A 22,798-nucleotide genomic window follows, 5' to 3' on the forward strand; every position below is an offset into this window, starting at 1 on the left:
TAATTCTATATCTAATATGTGTTAGTTTTGTTCAATTAATTTTGAATTAACAATTAAAAATTTTCTAACCCAAACATTGAATCAGTAAGTTTACATATATTTTCAGTTTAAGGAAAGTGAAATATTAGAGAATTTATAATTTTGTTCAGTAAATTTTGAATTGACAATTAAAAAGTTGCTAACACAAATATTGAATCAATAAGTAAATATTAGATGATTAATTGATTATTTGAGGAATTTCATAAATTTGAAAATTTGATTATAAATTTTGTAATTTTATATCTAATATGTGTTAGTTTTATTCAATGTAATTAATACATTGCTAACACAAATATGCACAAAAATTGTATTAGTAAGTCTACATACATTTTCAGTTTAAGAACAATGAAAAGTAATTTATCATTTCAGTAATTTAATAAATTTGAAAATTTGTTTATAAAGTTTGTAATTCTATATCGAATATGTGTTTTTTGTTAAGTTAAATTTGAATTGACAAATAAAAATTTGCTTACAGCATAATGAACGTAAAATGAATTAGTAAGTTTTCATTAATTTTCATTTGAAAACCATTCAAATATTAGAGAATTCATTGATTATATCTTGAATTTAATAATTGCTTTATAAAGTTTTTTTGTTAACACTAAAATTTTAATCACTAAATTTACATAAATTTTCAGTAAGAACATTGATAATTTCATAAATTTAATAAATCAGGAAATTTATTTAAAATTTTTAAAATTTTATATAAAAATTGTGTGAGTATTGTTCAGTTAGTTATTATTAATTACTAATATTAATATGCGCAATAATTGAATTAATAAGTTTATATATTATAAAATTCAATTTTTGTATTAATTTAGTAAATTAGATTAAATTTTTTTTATTAAATTGAAAGTTTTATATTGCTTGGTTAGTTTTGAATTGACAATTAAATATTTGCTAATACAGAAATGATTATAATGAATTGCAAGTTAAGTCTTCATAATCTCTTCATTGAAGTGATTCCAATTAATTGTGCGCGCAAAAAATTGCGAAACGCGAACCGCAACGGCAGCAATTAAAATCAAATGTATCAAAAGAGAAAAATATTATCTATTTTCGATTTCAATAGATGCTTAGATTCTGACTTTCACTCTGTCGCTCCAGAATCCTAGATGCACTTGCCGTTACAAAATTATCATACGCATCGAACGACAATAAACAAGCGACGCAATCCGTCATTGTTGTCGCCAGTTTATTTGCGCAAACTATGTTGGGGGGGTGAGCTCTATTTCGATCGAGTTTAATGGAAATAATGCAAAAATTTAATTAGCGAAGTTTGTGCAAGTCGCAGCACGTGGCGCAACGATTGTAATCTGCAAATAGAGCGCGAAGCCATTTTCTAATTGCGTTCGGCTTCAAGATTTTAATGAGCGAAATATATAGATATAATTGCAATTTGACAATACCTGATTTAACTTCTTTTTCTTTTTTCTTGTCCCTTCGATCAGATCCAAGGACGACGGATTGGCCCTTGATGAACAGCCCTATACCGACTATAGTGATGGTCCTGGCGTACCTCTACACCGTGATATTCCTGGGTCCCAGACTCATGGCGAACAGAAAGCCCTTCAAGTTGAGAGAGGTCCTCGTCCTTTACAACGGCGGTCAAGTGCTCTTCAGCTTGTACATGCTCTATGAGGTAAGAAAGAAATTACATGTAAATTGATAAGTAAATCATAACGATCTTGTCTATATCGAAATCCCGACAATTAAATTCCCGGCATGAGCAAAATCTCGACAGTATCAAAATCCTGAACATTTTAGCAGATTTTGGTAGTCTTTACTCTCTAATACGGGGAACTAATGTCGTTGTAACGGGAATTCCCGGGACAAATTTCCCGGGAATTTTAAATAGTCTAGATACATTGGAATTATGCTCGAGACTCGAGAATTTTCATAATTGCAAATGAAACTAAAAAATATCTAAAATATGTGGAGAGAATCCTGAAGATAAAAAATTGTATTAAAAAAGACGTAGAGTCGCAACTTTTTTGACAGCTGTCAAAATTATAAATTTTCTAATGTTCTAGTAAGTAATGACGCCCATTTTTAAATTCAATTGTTTTACGTCAATATCGAATAATAAAAGTTACTGTCGCGATTTCCAATGTCGGGATTTTTACACTGTCGGTATTATGGTTGTCGGGATTTTAGTTGTCCGGGAGGAATTCGGGTGTCGGGATTTCGATCTGAGCTGATCGAGGATCACGTCCTTGGCCGTTGGCCGCCATCGGTTACATTATATCACAATTGAACTTAATCCTTAAGGCCTTTACATAACGCGAGAGAAACGCGCAGTGAAACAAGTGCCGTTGCGCTCATAATTTCTTCCGTGCCACTTTCTCTTTCAAGGACTTCAGTTTTACTAGTTCCAAGGCCGCAGAGAAAGCATTTCAAGGACATTCGTCGATCGCGCTTCAACTGAATCCAATTTAACATGATGCAAATCTTAAGATTAACAAAAAATATTTGATTGGTGACAGGGTGCATTGTGCAATCCAAGGATTTCTCAGTTGGGAAAAAACCTCTCGTGTCGAAGTCCCTTTCGGGATTGGTCAAGTTTTAATTGTACGAAATAATTAGCGCGAAACAAGCGGAATTGCTTTTGCATTGACATTGTTGCTGACAATTCATTTAGGAGGTCAATATTTCCTTTTCTTTCACTATTTGCATAATACACAGCAATCATGATTTACCAACTTTAACAATTTCAGCATTTGATGAGCGGATGGTTCTTTGACTACAGCTACAAATGTCAACCAGTGGATTACTCCAACAGCGAGAAAGGAATGAGGGTGAGTTTCGAGCAACAACAACAATTGCAAAAATAAACGCGAATATTACGTAATGTTGTGTTAACAAATTGCAAAAGAAATATTGGTGCATAAAATAACGAGCGTTTTGTTTGATGAGGGAATACTAATTCCATCTCGACAAAACATGTTTCCACATAGGCATACACACACAGAAGAGAGGCCAAACAAATGCGCAAATTCTTTCATGTCTCACTCTCTTGAAATTTTTCCTTCTTCAATCTGCAGATGGCCACGCTCTGCTGGTGGTACTACATTTCGAAACTCTCCGAATTCGCCGACACAGTTTTCTTCGTGATGCGAAAGAAAGACAGCCAAATCACCCTCCTCCATCTCTACCATCACAGTCTGACCCCGTTGGAGACTTGGGTCTTGGTTAAATTCGTAGCCGGTAAGTTTACAAAATTTAATCTTATAAAAGAAAACGCTGAAAATTTTATACAGAATTCATTGATTTTGTTTTACTTCTCCATAAGCTAATGAAAATGAGCTGAGAGAACTTACGCATTCTGAACTCAATTATGAAATTGCTTTAATTTTCTACCAATATTACTGAATATTGAATTGAACTGAACTGAAATAATAATTTTGAAAATATTACAGTAAAATTTTGTAGTAATTTAAATCATCATCAAATAATGAGAAGTAAAAGAGCATTGATCTGTTTCATCTGTAAATAATTGAAAAAATATTAAAGACTACTTTTCTATTTGTTCCTTATATTATCATTCTGAAAAGTCATTATTCAGTACTTGTTGGAGATCATAAAGAAGTATTCAATTTGACTATTTTTTTTCAAAACCAAAGCGTTGATCCCATGATTTGCATTAAATGGATTTATATCATTATTATCCAATTCAATTCATCTGAAGAATTTATTGTATCATTTGTGTATAAAAGTTTTACTCGAACAATTTTTTTATATAACTTCAAAAATTTTGATCGAAAAACTTACCGTCAAAATTATTATGTTTCTTTACAATTTTATAGATTTAAAACTTTACTAGTTATCATTTTTACCGCGTAATTAATTGAACATTCTAAAAATAAACTTTAGAGGCATGGGACAAGTCGTTGTATATAAAACGGTTAAGAAATATTCTTAATTAGAATAGTTTGCAAAGTGTTGTTTTATGCAACCCAAAAGACATTTAATAATAAACCTGTTTGAATGCAGACCAAACTCTAATTAAAAATCTGTAAAGTAAAGAGTTGCAAAGAACAGAAGAGAAAAGAAACTTGTTTCTCAAGAAGAGAACGAGCGAAAAATTGACTATAGCACAAGAGAAAAAAAAAACATTCGTTCCGATCGTAAAACGTGCTATATCTTAATTGTTGCATTTTACAATTTTTCACCGTCCAATTAATCAGAAACGTCGACTATGCGCTGCGCGGCTGCAATCGTTGTTGCCCAACGCTAAAATGCATTTGCCATTTGAAGTAGGAAAAAAAAACTGGAATCGAGAAACTGGTTAGAAAGTGCAACGGAACGAGCAAAGAGTGGCGCGCATTCTTCATGCGGGATTTTGAAACTATGTAAAGATGTGTTTTTCTCTTCTGATATAAATTTTTCTGTATATAGGCGGTCATGGCACGTTCTCCAATCTGATCAACAACCTGGTGCATGTGATCATGTACTTCTATTACATGGTATCGGCGATGGGTCCGGATTACCAGAAGTACCTTTGGTGGAAGAAACATTTGACCACTATCCAATTGGTAAGCTTCAAAGAGAAATTATCAGCAAATACTTACAACAATTTTCATAATTTCAGACCCAATTCTTCTTCGTGTTCATACATTCGGCCCAGATCCTATTCGTGGACTGCGGATATCCGATGTTCCTGGGCGCCCTTCTCCTCCTGCACTCCGCAATCTTCTTCGGCCTCTTCTCGCATTTCTACTACCAAACCTACAACAGGAACAAAGCCATCAAGAAAGATTAGGTTTCTTTCGGTGAACACACACATAATAATTGGAGAGAGGAAATCAGGTTTAAGCCAAATTACGTTAATCAATCGCAAAAGACTTTTTATATCTATATATATATATATTTACACATACACAAACAGTTGTCGTTTAATTACCTCAATGCAAATTGTAAAAATTTGAAATATAGGAGTGGATAGGAGATGAAAACGCGCGATACGTTCATTTATTTAAAATAATCAGCAATATCCAAAGAAGATTTGATACAGACGTGCGTTTTCTTTGTATCTCTTATACACATATTGAACAACTCGCAGATTGTTAAAATACCATTAAAATACTAAAAGAATGAAAGAGAAACAGCTCGAAAGACTGACGTTATTTTAGCAAACTGCAGCAAACAAATTGAGTATAGCAGAGTTTCTCAATCTATGGATTAATTTTTGACAGCTGTCAACTGTCACCTTACGTCAAACTGATTGGATTGGATTGTAGTAATTAATAGTGTAAAAAAACAATACTCATCAAATTTTACGTAAATCATGTAATGATTGTTATAATAACGATATTTTAGCGAACTGCAACAAACAAATTCAGTATGACAAAGTTTCTAATCTATAGGTTAATTTTTGACAGCTGTCAACTGTCACCTTACGTCAAACTGATAAAATTATAAACAATTTGTTCTCAGTGTAACAAATTGAAAAAAATATATGAAATTGGATTGTAGTAATTAATAGTGTAAAAAAAACAATAATCATTATATTTTGCAGTATAACAAAGTTTCTCAATCTATTGGTTAATTTTTGACAGCTGTCAACTGTCACCTTACGTCAAACTGATAAAATTGTAAACAATTGGGTCTCAGTACAACTACAAAAAAAAGTTTGAGAAACGCTACAATATACTGTAGCAAATTGAAAAAAAAAACATATCAAATATGATATAGTATATGAAATTGGATTGTAGTAATTAATAGTGTAAAAAAAAACAATACTCATCAAATTTTACGTAAGTCATTTAATGATTGTTATCATAACGATATTTTAGAGAACTGCAGCAAAAAATTCAGTATAACAAAATCTCTCAATGTATGGGTTAATTTTTGACAGCTGTCAACTGTCACCTTACGTCAAACTGATGAAATTGTAAACAATTGGGTCTCAGTACAACTACAAAAAAAGTTTGACAAGCGCTACAATATACTCTAGTAAATTGAAAAAAAACATATCAAAGTGAATATAGTATATGAAATTGGATTGTAGTAATTAATTGTGTAAAAAAAACCTATACTCATAAAATTTTACGTAAATCATTTTATGATTGTTATCATAACGATATTTTAGCGAACTGCAGCAAACAAATTAAGTATAACAAAGTCTCTCAATTCATGGATTAATTTTTGACAGCTGTCAACTGTCACCTTACGTCAAACTGATAAAATTGTAAACAATTGGGTCTCTCAGTACAACTACAAAAAAAAGTTTGACAAACGTTACAATATACTGTAGGAAAATAAAAAAAAAACATCAAATTGAATATAGTATATAGAATTGGATTGTAGTAATTAATTGTGTAAAAAAACCTATATTCATCAAATTTTACGTAAATCATTTAATGATTGTTATCATAACGATATTTTAGCGAACTGCAGCAAACAAATTCAGTATGACAAAGTCTCTCAATCTATGGGTTAATTTTTGACAGCTGTCAACTGTCACCTTACGTCAAACTGATAAAATTGTAAATAATTGGGTCTCAATACAACTACAAAAAAACGTTTGACAAACGCTACAATATACTGTAGGAAATTAAAAAAAAATATATCAAATTGAATATAGTATATGAAATTGGATTGTAGTAATTAATTGTCTAAAAAACCTATACTCATTAAATTTTACGTAAATCATTTAATGATTGTTATCATCAAATTCAGTATAACAAAATCTCTCAATCTATGGGTTAATTTTTGACAGCTGTCAACTGTCATCTTACGTCAAACTGATAAAATTATAAACAATTTGTTCTCAGTACAACTACAAAAAAAAGTTTGGGAAACGCTTCAATATAGTGTAGCAAATTGAAAAAAAACATATCAAATTGAATATAGTATATGAAATTGGATTTTAGTAATTAATAATGTAAAAAAAAAACAATATTCATCAAATTTTAAGTAAATCATTTATGGATTGTTATCATAACGTTATTTTAGCGAACTACAGTATAACAAAGTTTCTCAATGTATGGGTTAATTTTTGACAGCTGTCAACTGTCACCTTACGTCAAACTACTAAAATTGTTAACGTTTGAGTCGCAGTATTTCCACAAATAGGGTTGAGAAACGTTGGAGTACAGTTTAGTAAATCGATAGAAGCATATCAAATTGAGTATAGTACATGAAATTGGGTTGTAGTGAATAATAGTGTAAATAAAGAGATATCCTATACTCATCAAATTTTACGTAAATCATTTAATAATTGTTATCATAAGCATTTATGTTCTGTGCATTTAGTATAAAACCTAGTCATAAAGATAATTGTTACTTGTAAACATTAAGACAACTTATTAATCGAATATTATACTTTATATATTGTTATTTTTAAAAAAATAATGTATTGCTCAATATTTTACCATGTACTCATATTATTTTTTATTTTGTAATTTATAATTATTTAAAACAAAACAAAAATATATATCGAATATTTGATGTAATCCTTTTCTATTTGTTTCCTTTCTTTCAATTGTACATTCACAATTCTTAATATAAAAACAATTGCTCGTCAAAGCTAAGTGAATGTCTTTAACTAGATAAACAAAAGTGAATGGACTAGTCTACTTAATTGTAAAAGATCCTAGAAAATATATGAGATTTACAAACAGTTTTTTTTTTAACTTAGATTTTTCGCGTCGTGAAATTCATTGCTCCACTGCCAGAGCAAGGACCTTAAACATATGCCCTACAAAAAAAAAGAGAAGAAGTGGAATGTCAGCAGGGTTGGATCGATACCAGCGCCGCATGTCTACTTCATTAAATCGAAAATATCAAGATTTAAAACTACTTTGTAAACTAATTTATTTGCAATAATTTTGCTGTGTATTCTCGTGTAGTTTATAAAAGAAATTATTGAAATAATGATTTGATTACATCGAATTTAGAAAAACAAATTTAGGCAACAAACAAATATTTAAATAAAAATATAATATTACTAATAACTTATTGTTAATTCCATATTATCTATAGATTTGAAGATATTTCATATTTAATAATAACATTTTTAAATAACTTTAAAATAATCAAAATTTATTTCCAATCAAAAAATAATAGCTTCAAATTTTTAGTGCAAACTTCTACTAAATGTTATTTAACATTCATTTAACTTAACGAAATGATTAAACTATTGACTGTTTAATATTTTATATGTAAGTTGTAATAGCATTTGTTAATTAAAATAACTTAAAGAAAATCAAAATTTATTACTAATTAAAAAAAATTCAAATGATTTGCGCAAATTACTGCTAAATTTTGTACAAAATTCTTAACCATTAATTTAATGATTGAATGATTAATTGCTTTTGATAAAAAACAATTTAAAAAATATAATATTTCCAGAAGAAAATAATTATCAAAGCAAACCATGTTTTTTTTTAACTTCTAATTAACTTATATAATATTATTTATAGCAATGATTAAACAATTGAATTTGACAGGACTGTAGCTTATAAGACAGTTAATGTGTGTGATTCAAGGGAATTTAAAGGGTGGATGTACCTTCATAGATTAAATCCATTTGACTTCAGTTGTCGAAAGTAAAGATTATCTTCTTTCACATAATTGCATGGTTCAATTATTGTTTATTGTCGCAATTTTGATTACAATTGGAAAGGGCACATTTGGCACGTGCAACCCTATTCAATTCACTGTCAAACACATGATCCCTTCCATCCCCTCGATGTTCCCAAAAGTAAACATATTAATAGGAAATCAATAATATTAATATTTGTAATATAATAATGTGCATATAACAATATTATATTAAATAAAATATTACATAATAACTGTTTTAAAATGTAGGCAACTTAATTTACTTACGTTAGATAAGTTGCATATATTGCAATACTAAGTTACGTTTCCGGCTAAATCCTTATATCATGGAAGATTATACAATAAGAAGAAAAAGGATTAAATCAGTAAAATATTTAAATTTTAAATGTTTAATATCTTAAGAGATTTAATTTGTTGATATTTTATTTTAAGCTATGAAAGATAACTTTTTACCACAAATAAAAATAATATTGGGACAAACAAAATCAGTAACAACAACCACTTACAGAAAACAAAACAAAAAACAACAACAACGTTACTAATAAACAAAAAAACAAATTATCTACTTATCGCCTGAGTAATTAAAAACTAATTAAATAAATGTTAATAAATATAAGACGTAATTGGTAATATAAGAGAATACTAGTATTTAACCCTATGTTTCCATCTTTGTTTTCTCTTTTTTAACATCAATGTTAATTTTATGGAATCAAAGTTATTGGAAATTTTGGGTTAAATTCTGATGTAAATTATTACAATTTAATTTAAATAGACTTAAGTTTTAAGTATTTACATTATTTGTAATAAAAAAATCTATTATATAGTTCTGTTCGCGTTATATAAAAAAATTGGTGATGCTCCGACCCTAATCAAGCAAATGGCTTTACTGTTAACTTTAACAGTGTATTTTTTTTGTGAGAAATTTTCGTTTTTTCTATTTTTTTTTGATCGGATTTGGGTAAATTTCGTTATGCTATATTATCTTCAGTTTAGTTTACAGACCGAGAGGAATTCGTTTCTGCGGTTGGATCCGACGCCCGGTTTCGTGTAGGCTTTTCTGTAGAAGTTTCCGAAGAGGTAGAGGAAGATGACCACGTTTGCGACGAAGAAGAATGTCAGGGCTTTCGGTAGTTGGCAATCCATGACGATGATCAATGTGAGATATGCGAGCATAATGCAGAATTGTCCCTGAACGAATAAAATGAATTATGGAACGAATTGATGTTTGAAAGTAATTCTTACCAATTGGATCCAAGTCATGTACTTCTTCCACCACAAGTATTTCTGGTATCTCGGACCCATCGCTGCTATCAGATAGTAGAAGTACATGATAACGTGCACGCAAGAGTTTAGGAATCCAATTAAAACACCTTGTTCACCTAAAATTGAGAATTGTTAAAGTTTTAAACTGTAAACTTCAAATTAAATACTCAACATTTTCGATTTACGACATTAAATTCATGTTAAAAATGAAAACAAAGTATAATTTTTGCGAAAGATTTATCTTTTAATTGTATAAAGGCTATGGCGGATATATCCGCCGTTAGTCTAATAACCATTATAATTTTATTTTTTGCATGAAATTTGATTTATTAACCCTTCGTGAGAGAGATTTTTCAATTGTGTATGGCGGATATATCCGCCGTCCGTCCATCAAGCATTACAATTTTATTGTCTTATATGAAATTAGATTTACAAACTGTCGTAAGTCGAAAAGTTTTTGTATTTTAATAGTTGTAAAATTTGTGATGTTAATTACCTGGTAAAAATTTGAGATATGCCCATGAGAAAATCATCATGATGGAATGATGGTAGACGTGGAGGAAAGTGACTTGAGATTGCTTTTTCCTCAAAATAAAGAAGACCGTGTCCAATAATTCGACTAGCTTGGACAGGAAATACCACCAGGCTGCATCTGTGACCTACAAACACAGGAAAGAAATCGAAACTCAATTCGCAAAACACATTCTCGTACAAATTGGATCTTCTCTTCAAGAAATTGGATCTTGTTGCATCTGCAGTTCAGATTTACCCCAATCAAAGCAAATAACTCAATAAATTTCATAATTTAATGGAAAAATGAGAGGAAATATCTTTTTTTGTGTGATTAATTGCTTATGTTATGAGTGAGCTATGTATTATCACGAAGGATGCTGCATCTGCGTTGGTCGGTGGATAAATAATGAAGAAGGGAAAGATAGAGATAAAGCTTGAACCTTACCATATTCCTGAGTGGGTTGTAGGCGTGCGGGTCGGAGCAGCTCGTTGTAAAGATATATTCAAGTCCATCTTTGACACCGAACGCTTTACAGCAAAGCCACAAGCTGAAGAGCATCTGGTATAAATTGTAGCCGATGAGGACGTGCTTGAGCTCGAAGGCCTGCCTGTTTGCCATCCATTCCGGCCCCAATTTCAGCACGAAATACAAGTAAGCTCCGAGCAGAATCAGCACAGGAACAGGACTTCCCATCAACGGCCACGAATCCACAATTGGATCTACAAAAAAAGTAAAAAAAAAATACATAAGTAAAAATACAATTTTTGAAATATCTATTCAAATATTTATGATAATAATCTTACATTATATTACTAAAATGTATAGCAATTGATTGATTTTTCTCTTTTTTACTAAACAAATTTTCTCATTTATTATACTACGTCTACTATAAAGGATGTTGAAACTATTAAACTCGTATTTGTTTTATGTGGTACAAAATAAAGTGCATTTGTACATGCAATTAAATTTGTTTTATTTCAATTGTAATTTACGATCATTTAGCGTACGGTTTAAAATTCAATTTACATGCAAATAAGCGAGGATTTTCTAGTTTTCCTCTTGTCAATATCCACGGATGCATTACTTTTTGCATTGCAAAGTAAACAATAAAAAAAAGTTAGATAATTATCATAAATTCGTCTGCGTAGAATGTTATATTTCTTTGTACAAAGTTTACCTTTAACTGCATTATACTTAATTGTACAAAGTACTAACTAATCACATATATTTTACTAATAATAAAAAGTTATATAATTTACTTAAATTTGTCGACGTTAAAAGTTTAATATCTTGTTTTTTTGCAGAAATAAAACTTAATTTTAAAATTTGTTGAAAACTGAAAGTAAAGTATAAATATTTCAATTTTCCTTTTAGTAAATATGAATTAACATATTCCAATTATTAAGTAAACAATCTTCCTTCTTTGATAATCAAAAGTAATATAATTTATTTAAATTCGTTTACTCAGAAGTTAAAATTTTAGGTGTATTAATGTACAAAACTTACTACTTTTAATAAACAAAAAGTTTCATATTTTACTAAAATTTGACTGCTTTAAAAGTTGAATATTTTTTTTGTGCAAATAAATTTAATTTTAGTTAAAAATTTGTGAAAAAAATTAAGTAAATTAGAGATTTTAAATTTACCTTTTAGTTAATATAAAACTACAGTATCAAACAAATTAATTGCAACATTTTTTCTTTCTTGTATTTGTATTTGTATTTTTTCTTTCTTTGTATTTGGTTACAATTTCTACCATATTGAATCGGAGTAAACTCTTTGTTTGAGGTCATATTAAGTATTAGTTTGTAATATTTAGTTCTAATTTTTAAAAGCAACGATAAGTAAAAAGATTTTCATAAACTTTTAATCTTGTTTCAATTAATCTGTTTGATTCTGTATGAATTCAGATCATTGCATTATTGAGTAAAGAATCAACTTTTAACCTTCTTTTTTTGTACAATCAGCGTTTGTAAAAGTAATTAAATTAAGGATTTTATAGTTTTCTTTTAATTAATACATTTTCGTGGCCGACCAATTTATTATCATCTATTGTATAACTAATATGTATATTTGTTAGGTCTACCACTTTCCACAGAGAGGAAGTCTTAGTCAGGAGACCGAAATGAGAGGAAGTCTTAGTAAGAGGGTCCAACAAAGAACATGGTCTTACTTGGAGAGTCCAAGGAAAAGCACTTATTTCATAACTACTAACTTAAGAGGAGAAAGTAACTTTTAGTAATAATCCATGAGATCAACTATTGTATAGTTGACTTCTCAATAAAACTCCGATGTATACAATAAAGTTAATTAAGAATATTGCATTTAATATTCATAAACCCCTCTAAGACTCCGCAACGACATAACTACGAGATAATCCACGGTGTCCAAGGATTTCTTAATCCCGGGACACGACAATGTGTTATTCTTTGCATTATAGAAGAAATAATCCACAAAAATTTATTTAAATTACTCTGCATAAATTTTAGAATGTAAGTTTTGTTTTGAACAAATAAATTTAAGTTTATTAAAAAAAAATAGTTTCACTTCGTAAGAAAACGATGCACACATTAATGGTTGCATGTCATGTCGAGTAATGATAACTTCCTCTTGCGACAGCGAAATTTTGTTTCTTTTATTCAATATTTACCCTTTTTGGATTCTAGCAGCTCGTTGTAGTTTTCCACGACCAAATGCATTAACGACGTCATCTCTGCAGATTCTCTGAAAACAAAACAAAAAAAATCTTATTTTCTTCATGTTTAACAAAACTAAATTAGGGATTGGCTCAAACGGATGCTGATGTTTGCGCAAACGACAATTGAGCTGTTTGCTCAACAATTTCAATATTGCAACAAGTTCGCTCTTGGAGAGAAAATAAATGAAAAGAAAAAAAAATAATGTGAGTATGAGAAGACTGAAAGAATCGGTTGAAAGCGAAGCAACTCGAAACGATTTTCGTCCGATCATCATGATTTCCCTGAGTTTCGAGTTTATTGAACCTTCGTCCTCGCGCGCGATGTTTCGCTGATTCGAACTTCTGTGTTACAATTTTTATGCAAGCAAGATTTTTTTTATATTACTTTTGTCACTCATCATTGCAATTTCCAGTACATAAAAATGAATATATTAAAATCATCATTTGCATAGTTTAATCATAATTTAATTAATGAATGAACAGAATTTGTTCAAAATTGTATTATTTTGATGGAAAATGAATGAAAATTTACTAAAATATTAACTATTTTACTAAAATATTAATTTATTATTTATACATTTATATAAAAAACTAATATATTAAATATAATCACAGCATTTTAATGTCTTCGGTTATTTAGTTTTGTAAATTAACTATTAGCAAAGAGAAACTTAAATGTTATAATTAACAATTATATAAATTAAAAGAGAGAAAATTTCATCTTCTTTTGAATGAAAAAAAAAGACTATTTTATATAGTTTACTATAAAATATTAATTTATTCTAATTTATCTTTAATTATGAAGTATTTAAACATTATTTCAAATATTTATTGATTTTAATGTCTGCACATTAAATTTTATGTTAATATATAATATTTGTTGCAACAATAAAAATTCAAAATAAAAGCTTAAACAAAAAGTCAACATCTCTAAAAAGTTAATGATTTGATAGGTTTTATGCCTTATTTTATCTTAATTTGAAGCAAAATTAATGAAATTTTAAGAAAACTAATTCATTTAAAAAGTGTAAATGATTTATTTCATTAATGTGTTTATTATTAAATTTTTCAATAATTGTTTTTTTTTATTTGTCTTCAATTTCATATATTTTATAGTAAGTTAAAATTTAGTAGAGAAAAAAAAAATATTGTCATTAACAATTAAATACATATAGAAAATAGTAAGATAAAATATTGCAGTTTTAATATTTTAGACTATTATACAATGTGATTTTATTGCTTATGAATTATTTGAAGTTTATTTGAATTAATCGATAATTTAAACTTGTTCTTATTATTTTTTTTATTTGTTCTTTTTCTGAGTAATTTAACGTTTAGTAGAGAAAAACTTATATATTGTTGTTAAAAATTAAATTTTGAAGGAAAATTAATAGAAATTTACTATTTTAGTCTATTATTGCACAGATTTTTTAAATTTAGGAATTTATTGAAGTTTATTAGAATGAATAAATGATTTCAACTTGTAAATTAATATTTAGTAGATAATATCTTATGTACTGTTATTAACAATTAAATAAATTTAAAAAATAGGGAATTATGTCTTCTTTTGATTGAAAAACTGAATTAAAATTAAAATTTTAGTCTACTATAAAATGTAACTATATGGCTAATTGATTTTTGAAATTTCTGAATTAATTAAAGTTTATTTGAATTCATAAATGATTCCAATTTATTCTTATTAATTTTGTCTGTCTGTCTGTGCATTTTATGACTAAATTCACGTTTATTAGAGAAACACATAATTATTGTTATTAACAATTAAATACATTTAAAAAAGAAGGGAATTATGTCTTCTTTTGAAGGAAAAACTGAATGAAAATTTACTACTTTAGTCTACTATACAATGTGATTATTATTATTTTATTATTTGTCTTCGGTTTTGTGCATTTTCTGAGTAAAGTAACGATTAGTGGAGATAAACTTATATATTGTTATTAACAATTAAATAAATTAAAAAAAAAGTAGAGAATTATGTCTTCTTTTGAAGGAAAATTAATGAAAATTTACTAATTTATTTAAATTAATGAATGATTTCATTTTATTGTTATTTCAATTTATTAATATTATTTTCATTCGTTTTTTGTAAAAAATAATATTTAGTAGATAAAAACTTAAACATTGTTATTAACTATTAAATAAATTTAAATAAAAAAAACAAGTCGAATTATATCTTCTTTTGAATAAAAAAATATTGTTTTATTTAAATTAATAAATGATTTCAATTTGTTGTTAATTATTTTAATACTTGTCTATATTTTCGTGCATTTTTTCGAATAAATTAATATTTAGAAGAGAAAAACTTAAATTATATCTGGTTTTCAATGAAAAATAATGAAAATTTACTATAATAAAAAGCAATTTTATAATTTACAGAGTTTTTGAATTTTAATTTGTTATTATTTATTTTTGAAATTTTTCTTCGCGTTCTTTTATGTATTTTCCGTGTAAATTAACAATTAGCAGAGCGAAACTTAAATATTGTTATTAACAATTATATAAATTAAAAGAAAGTTATGGGTAGTAAGTAATGCGAAAGGCTTTCAAGATTCGTGCACGTTTGCAACATGCAACTGACTGCAGTAAACTTAAGTTCATAAAGAAAAAAATACTAATTTCTAATGAAATAAAATCGAATAGAAAGTGCTTGAATATACAAAATACGTTATTTATTAAATATTTACCACTTTTAATTGGATTTACTATAGTTTGTAAGAATGAACTTAGTACAATAATGAAAATATAACAAAAAGTTAACTGTTTCAAGGTCCAATGACCTTTCTGTCCAATTGTATCTTAATTTGAAGGAAAATTAATGAAAATTTAATATTTAATTTAGTTTTCTATAAAATACTTATTTAAAAGTGTGAAAAATCTATTTAATTTATGATTTTTTTATAACTATATTTGACTTAATTATATACAAAATGTTTAAGAAAAATATTAATATTTACCACTTTTATTTGGATTTATTATAGTTTATGAGAATGAACTTAGTACAATAATAAAAATATATCAAAAAGTTAACTGATTCCAAGGTCTATTGACCTTTCTGTCCAATTGTATCTTAATTTGAAGGAAAATTAATGAAAATTTAATATTTGATTTAGTTTTCTATAAAATACTCATTTGAAAGTATCAAAAATCTATTTAATTTATGATTTTTTTATAACTATATTTGACTTAATTATATAGAAAATGTTTAAGAAAAATATTAATATTTACCACTTTTATTTGGATTTATTATAGTTTATGAGAATGAACTTAGTACAATAATGAAAATATATCAAAAAGTTAACTGATTCCAAGGTCTATTGACCTTTCTGTCCAATTGTATCTTAATTTGAAGGAAAATTAATGAAAATTTAATATTTGATTTAGTTTTCTATAAAAAAAAACTCATTTAAAAGTATCAAAAATCTATTTAATTTATGATTTTTTTATAATTATATTTGATTTAATTATATACAAAATGTTTAAGAAAAATATATAATATTTACCACTTTATTGGATTAATTATAGTTTTGTGAGAATGAACTTAATCTTGTACTTCGTCTTGGAGGTTCAATGCACGTACATTACCACCGGAGTCACTAAGTCAGTCGGTCGTCGGTGGTATCTGACCAAAAAAACACTGCCAAGTTTCCAACTGCAGTGGAAAGCTTAAACTGGTGCCCGATGCACTTCAAAACTTAATGCTAAATCGCGTTCGCTCTAACCCTTTCACTTAGCACATCCTCTCCTCGTCTTCTCCACTTCTTTCTTCATTCCTTACTACTACTACTACCACTTCTTTTTTTTTGCAATTCTGCGTTCTCTTTCCACCGCGAGAACCGTTTTCACATTTGCGGTATTAAATAAAATATAAATTATTATATATGTAATGTGCAATGAATAACACCACCCGATGGGAAAATCCATTAAAAAAAGAAGTTTTTTGTGTCAATGGCAAGTTCACTTACCGAAAGATGCGATGTCTGTGAAGAATAACGAGCGATTGAAAGAAGGAATTGGATGCTCCGTGTGTTCGTTTTATTCTCGAGAAATTATATTTGATGAATATTTAATTGAAGTTAAATAAAGTGCGTATTTCCTCTGTTGGCCCGGACGTAAATTTTATTTGTTTCTTTTTATATATAATTCGTTAATTTCATTTAAATTTAGTGGAAAGAAACATGAAAATCCAAACTTATTAATATATATTTATACTTGATTTTGTATTGCTATAAACAAATTTACTAAAAAAAAACTAACCTATTTAAATGTGTCATAATCTAACCTAAAATTTAGTTTTCTTTGTTTTTTTTATATGTATACCAAAAAACGGAGAATATTTGTTAAAAAAAAGTGTAATTAAAAATAATAAATCTGTAGATATGTTTCTTAAATCAAAACTTCTAACCTAAATAAAATGTATCATAACCTAACCTAACTTAACCTTAGACAATTTATACAATAATAATTTAACCTAACCTAAAATTTAGTTTGCTTTGTTTTCTTAATTTATTCATATATCAAAAACATTCATATAATGAAAAATAACAAAATTTAGATTACTAAACCAATACAATTTTACTACAATTTGAATATAGTTTTCATTTATTCTAGTTTTTGTTAATTGAATTCTATTTCTTTAATTTAAAAATGTAAATTCATACAAATTGTATGAAATCAAAAAAATATTATTTTTATCATAATAAGATTAACAATTAAATTACTCCAATTCTATGTGTTTCTTTTTTCGTATCGTTAATTTCTTTATATTATTTGAATTTTGAGGAAAGAAACATGAAAATACAAACGAAATTTAAGATTTTAAATACAGGGTGGCCCAATTGAATTGGAACCAACTTAAAACTGCTATAACTTTCGAACCGCTGGCAATACTGTGTCCGTATTTTGCCTAATAATAGCTGATTTTATTGTTTACAAGCTTGTAGAAGCATTTACATCTCTGTTTTTTGGAAACATAATTATCCGTGATGGAATTGAAACGTGATATTGTGATAGCCCAATATTTGAGCGAAAAACCATGTGTGTCTATTGCACTCGAACACCTCAATGTGAATAAATCTTTCATGTCTCGAATCATAACACGTTATAACAAAGCTAGTAGTGTTACAAAATGTTATTTTGGTGGTCGAAAAAAAAACTACATCTGTGGTAGAAGTGGTTCTGAACTTAAGGATCAAATTGAATTAAATCCGCGAGGACAAGATCTCACCGATGTTTAAAAAAAACTAGACTCGATAGAGGGAAAGAGCTGTTGTGCTTGCAGATACGCAGTCAATTGCAAAATATTGTCTTGTCTGATGAGAAAAATTTCCCAATTGAGACATTTGAAAACAAACAAAATGATCGAATTAACTTATATTCGATTGAATGGCCACAAGAAGTCAAGTATTGCTTTCAGTTGGTGTTTTTGGACTGTGGCGTCACTGTTAATGCGAATGTCTACTACGAAAAAGTTTTAGAAGATGCTCTGAAGCCGTGGTTGGTTGTCCATTTGAGTCAGAAAGAGTGGACGTTTCAAGAAGATTCTGCAACATCACACAAATAACACGAAAACCAACAATGGCTGAGAGACAACGTTCCACACTTTATTTTGACCGCACGTTGACCTGATGCAAATCCGCTCGACTTCTCGGTAAAAAAATACCAGAGTGTTAATGTGTTCAAGAAAGCCCTTCTTCGTGAATGGAGGAAGATTCCACAGGTTCACATACGTTCAGCGTGCGACTCGCTTGTCGACCAACTCTGAGCCATAGTTCCATAGTTCGCGCTATATGCGGCTATATCGAAAATTTTAAATGCATTCAAAAAATATAATTGTTTTCCAACATTTTTTGCTTTTGGTTCAACCAAATACAATTTCAAATAAAAAAAATACAACGTTCTGAAAAGTTGCAGTTCAATTGAGCCTCACTGTATATAAGAAACGAATGCCATGTAATATTTCATTGATTACTCTTAAAACTAGTTTTCTGTTAATTTAATTTTATTTATCTTTTTTGTTCAACCCTTAAAAGCCTGATCATCCAAATTTAATATCAATGTATTTATTGCAATAGCCAGAGATAAAGTGAAAAATTATTTAAAAAATCACAATACATATTTTAGATATAACTTTAGTTTATGTAAAATTAAGATACAAACAGCCAAATATTAAAAACAAATTAATTGCAAGTGTACAATTCGATTTAAAAGTAATGTAATAAAAATAGAAATTTGTACAAATTTTAATCAATTTTAAATAAAATCATGGAAATCGTCGAGTCAGACCGGAATGCGAGCACTTATTCCATTGTCCAGGAACTGAAGATTAGCCAGAAACTATTTGCATAAGGCTGGTCGCAAGAAGAAGCTCGATATATGTGACAAAAAGCTCCGAACTTTTTACTTTACCCAATATTTTAGACTGTCAAATTATTCATTTAGTTTTTTTTTAATTACATAATTGTTACAATGTTATTTTTGAATTTTCTTTCATTAATTTCATTATATTTTTGATTATCGAAAAAAAAGCTCAAAAACTTACATTTCTTATTTTCATAAAAACAAAAATAAAATGAAAAAATAGGAAATTAATAGTTTTTCTTCATTATTGTAAATCATTTTATGTAATTAATTTAAACAATTTATGAAAATTTAAAGAAAATGTAGGTTTGTAACTGATTTTTTTCCAGTATTTTTCCAGTTATTGTATCGTTATCATTTGTAACAATTAAAGAAAAAATAAATTTATTTATTTATGAAATTCAATTATTCTCGTATTATTGTTCATATTTATGTACTAAACGTAATTATGTTTAATCTATATTTTTTCCTATATTTATATTAGAAAAAAATCATGAAAATCGTGAATTTTCTATTGCAAAATGTTTGTAATTTAATTTTAAATAATAAATTATATAACCAACTAATATATACTAATATACAAACTTAATGATAATAATTTTTACGAATTTTAATGTGAAATTAATGCAAATTTTATAACTTTATAAAAAATTTCTAATTAAATTTCTAAAAATAAGTTTTATTGACTAATAATTATATACAGAGTCATCTCGACTCGTATCAGAAGTGGCTCAGGAAGTGGCGGATCAAAGTCAACGAAACCAAATCCAGGCCACGTCACTTTTACCCTTAGAAAGGGAACCTGACCCTCGGTCACACTGAACAGTAAAACGGACAATGTCAAATACTTGGGCTTGTTCTTGGATCGCCGACCCACGTGAAAGAATCACATCGCAACTAAAGGGAAGCAACTGGGTATCAATTTGTACTGGCTGATCGGAAGAAGATCACAACTATCCCTTGAAAATAAACTACTAATATACAAGACAGTGCTGAAGCCGTACGGCATCCAGCTTTGGGGTAATTGATGTAGAATATTTAAGTCATAATCAGTGGCGTGCATAGCGACAAAACTATTATTCATAATTTATGACCCACCGGTGGGTCATGTCATCGTCAACGTGTTAATTTCAACTAATACATTTCATGAATGAATAAACAAACCCAATCAACTATGAATTACTACAAATACTCATGTATCAAACTAAATTGTAAAACCTATGTAAGAATATACAATCAGTCATAAAACACTATAATTAATTAATCATTACTATAATTAAAAGCAGTTCATGGAAACTACTCAATGTATGCGGAGCACATTTGTACAACGGTAAATGCACAATTTATTAACATTATTATTTATTTATATCGTAATTAACGTCTTCACAATTAAAACGAGAACGTATATATCGACCAACAATCGCATTTTTTATTATTTATGTTTGTTTGCTGCACTTTCTCCGCGTGCAATTTATAAGAAATAAATATTTTTTTGAACTTTTCAAGTGTGAAATATGCCGTTCCACTTTATAAGTAAAACATACTTGTTTGCAACAAAATTATCGAACGTTTATTTTAGTTATTTGTTAGATTTTGTAATTATTATCACATTTTTATTAATTAATAATGCTTTAAGTATTAATTATATGATATTTTTTTTTACTTGCATTCAAACAAAAAAATTATGAATAATTTTTAAATTTAAAATCTATTTTTCACTTAAAAAATACACATTTTTGTGAAAATTATAAGTTTTAATAATGATGATAAGTTTGTTATTAATTCTGTATTTGATGAGTGAGAATAAATTTTCTTCGACGTTTGGATTCAATAATAGCAAAAATAATCCCGTTTCCGACTTTCACTCTTGATTATATTAAGCTCCATGTTTATCCGTTTTACTCGAGGTGAAAAAAATACAAGATCACTTTCCAATCATCACCTAATCCATCCATTTATACTCAATACGTTATATTACCTTTTACATACTCTTACTACTAGTAAAGTTCACTTTAATCATTTATTCCATGCATTAATTTGAAAAACTCGCACAAATTGAATGAATGAAAAATATTAAATAAAATCATTAAAATTGTTAAAAATGGAACAAATAATTGTAATTATTGTTAATATTTGTGTATTAATATATTTTTTAATGCTAGAAATAAAAAAATCACAAAAATCCTAGCGATTAACAACTACAAAAACAAGTTCTGTTCCAAAGGATGTTCCAAATTTGTTCGTAATTCGGGGGAATTTTAAAAATTTGAAAATATTGATTATTACTTATCTTACCACACTTTATCATGGTTTTTACTTTTATATATGTTAAATTCTGTATTACTGAGTGCATAAATTTGAAAAAAAAAATAAAATAAACAAGATATTTACTTACAAATACTTTACACAATTACATTACATTACACAATTATTTAATAAAAAAAAACAAATTCAACAAAATATTATATTTTATTAAAGAAATTATCAATTTTTGTATGGATAGTTATTTTTGTATCACTATATCTCCTTGTATCAAGCTTTTTGAATGTTGTTCGTAAGTTCGGGAGTTCATAAGTCGGGAAATTAATTAATGTTAATTTTTATATTTCTATTAATAAGTTTAATTATAGAACTAATAAATTCAATGTGCTATGAAGTAATATTAATATTTATGCATTAATTTGAAAAATTTGCAAAAAAAACATAATTTTTTTCTTATTCATTAAATTAATAAAATCATTGAAATTATTCTTATAATGATTGATGAAAATAGAACAAACTTCTTCTATTATTAAAGAATGTATAGAGAAATGGATTGTAATTTCAACTTACCTTATTAATCGCTTTAATTCATGCAAAACTTATCTTTCTAGTCAATCGATGTGACTGCTATTATCATCTCGTATTAAGTGTGTCAACGATTTGAAGCAGGCAGCATCCGCGTCTCTGGATGTAAAAGACTGTAATGAACTGCAATATATAAAAAGAAGCAACAATCCATTGTATTCGCAACAGATTTTCTTGCGTGCTCTAAACCAGAACGAACGTAAGTTTGCTTTATTTTCCTCTAAGGAATAAATTTTCCAATATTTACATCCTGCATTACCTAACAGCGTTTACTCAAACACACGATCACGCATTTTCCGACAAGTAACACCAATTACAAATATTTTTTTCCTGTAAACTGTTTTCCAAGTTTGCCTTTGATACATATTAATCCAAGAATTCTTCTTTTATTTATAATGTGTTACTGCGATTCTCACGTTCCGTCAATCCCTGGCTTTCTACTATCAATCATATGAACATATTGGAAAATTCGCATACTTGATTTTTTTTCAATC

General features: G+C 27.8%; 3 protein-coding genes across 4 annotated transcripts in view; 1 reads left to right on the forward strand and 2 right to left on the reverse strand.

Annotated features, from left to right (window-relative positions):
- The window catches only part of LOC108563112 (elongation of very long chain fatty acids protein AAEL008004-like), a 49,987-nt gene extending 48,472 nt beyond the window's left edge, over positions 1-1,515 (reverse strand). The window contains exon 1 of the mRNA XM_017921691.1: positions 1,449-1,515. The gene's annotated coding sequence lies outside the window, so the exon portion shown is untranslated. The remainder of the gene's footprint in view (positions 1-1,448) is intronic.
- Positions 1-5,432, forward strand: part of LOC108563113 (elongation of very long chain fatty acids protein AAEL008004-like) — a 41,507-nt gene extending 36,075 nt beyond the window's left edge. Inside the window, exons 3-7 of the mRNA XM_017921693.1 lie at positions 1,491-1,681; positions 2,757-2,837; positions 3,084-3,246; positions 4,438-4,574; positions 4,631-5,432. Of these exons, the coding sequence (XP_017777182.1) occupies positions 1,491-1,681; positions 2,757-2,837; positions 3,084-3,246; positions 4,438-4,574; positions 4,631-4,801 (743 nt within the window). The 3' untranslated portion in view covers positions 4,802-5,432. The remainder of the gene's footprint in view (positions 1-1,490; positions 1,682-2,756; positions 2,838-3,083; positions 3,247-4,437; positions 4,575-4,630) is intronic.
- A 3,966-nt stretch (positions 5,433-9,398) lies between these two features.
- Positions 9,399-22,340, reverse strand: LOC108563108 (elongation of very long chain fatty acids protein 7). Of its 2 annotated transcripts, none has more exons than XM_017921688.1 (6): positions 22,290-22,340; positions 13,035-13,108; positions 10,829-11,103; positions 10,367-10,529; positions 9,850-9,986; positions 9,399-9,795 (listed from the first exon to the last, which is right to left on the reverse strand). In XM_017921688.1, the coding sequence occupies exons 2-6, from the start codon at positions 13,093-13,095 to the stop codon at positions 9,592-9,594; spliced, it is 840 nt and encodes a 279-aa protein (XP_017777177.1). In that variant the 5' UTR covers positions 13,096-13,108; positions 22,290-22,340; the 3' UTR covers positions 9,399-9,591. The 2 variants fall into 2 exon arrangements, with proteins under 2 accessions (XP_017777177.1, XP_017777176.1); XM_017921687.1 differs by lacking the exon at positions 22,290-22,340 and adding an exon at positions 16,601-16,722.
- Between the last annotated feature and the right edge of the window lie 458 nt (positions 22,341-22,798).

The sequence above is a fragment of the Nicrophorus vespilloides genome, unplaced genomic scaffold (genome assembly GCF_001412225.1).
Source record: "Nicrophorus vespilloides isolate i.1.1-1 unplaced genomic scaffold, Nicve_v1.0, whole genome shotgun sequence".
Lineage (NCBI taxonomy): Eukaryota > Metazoa > Arthropoda > Insecta > Coleoptera > Silphidae > Nicrophorus > Nicrophorus vespilloides.

Coding starts and splice junctions, on each gene's coding strand:
- LOC108563108 (XM_017921688.1), bottom strand. CDS start 13,095: ATGACGTCGTTAATGCATTTGGTCGTGGAAAACTACAACGAGCTGCTA. Junction 11,104..13,034: donor GCTGCTAGAATCCAAAAAGG/GTAAATATTGAA, acceptor CTTTTTTTGTAG/ATCCAATTGTGGATTCGTGG. Junction 10,530..10,828: donor ACAACCCACTCAGGAATATG/GTAAGGTTCAAG, acceptor CTGTGTTTGTAG/GTCACAGATGCAGCCTGGTG.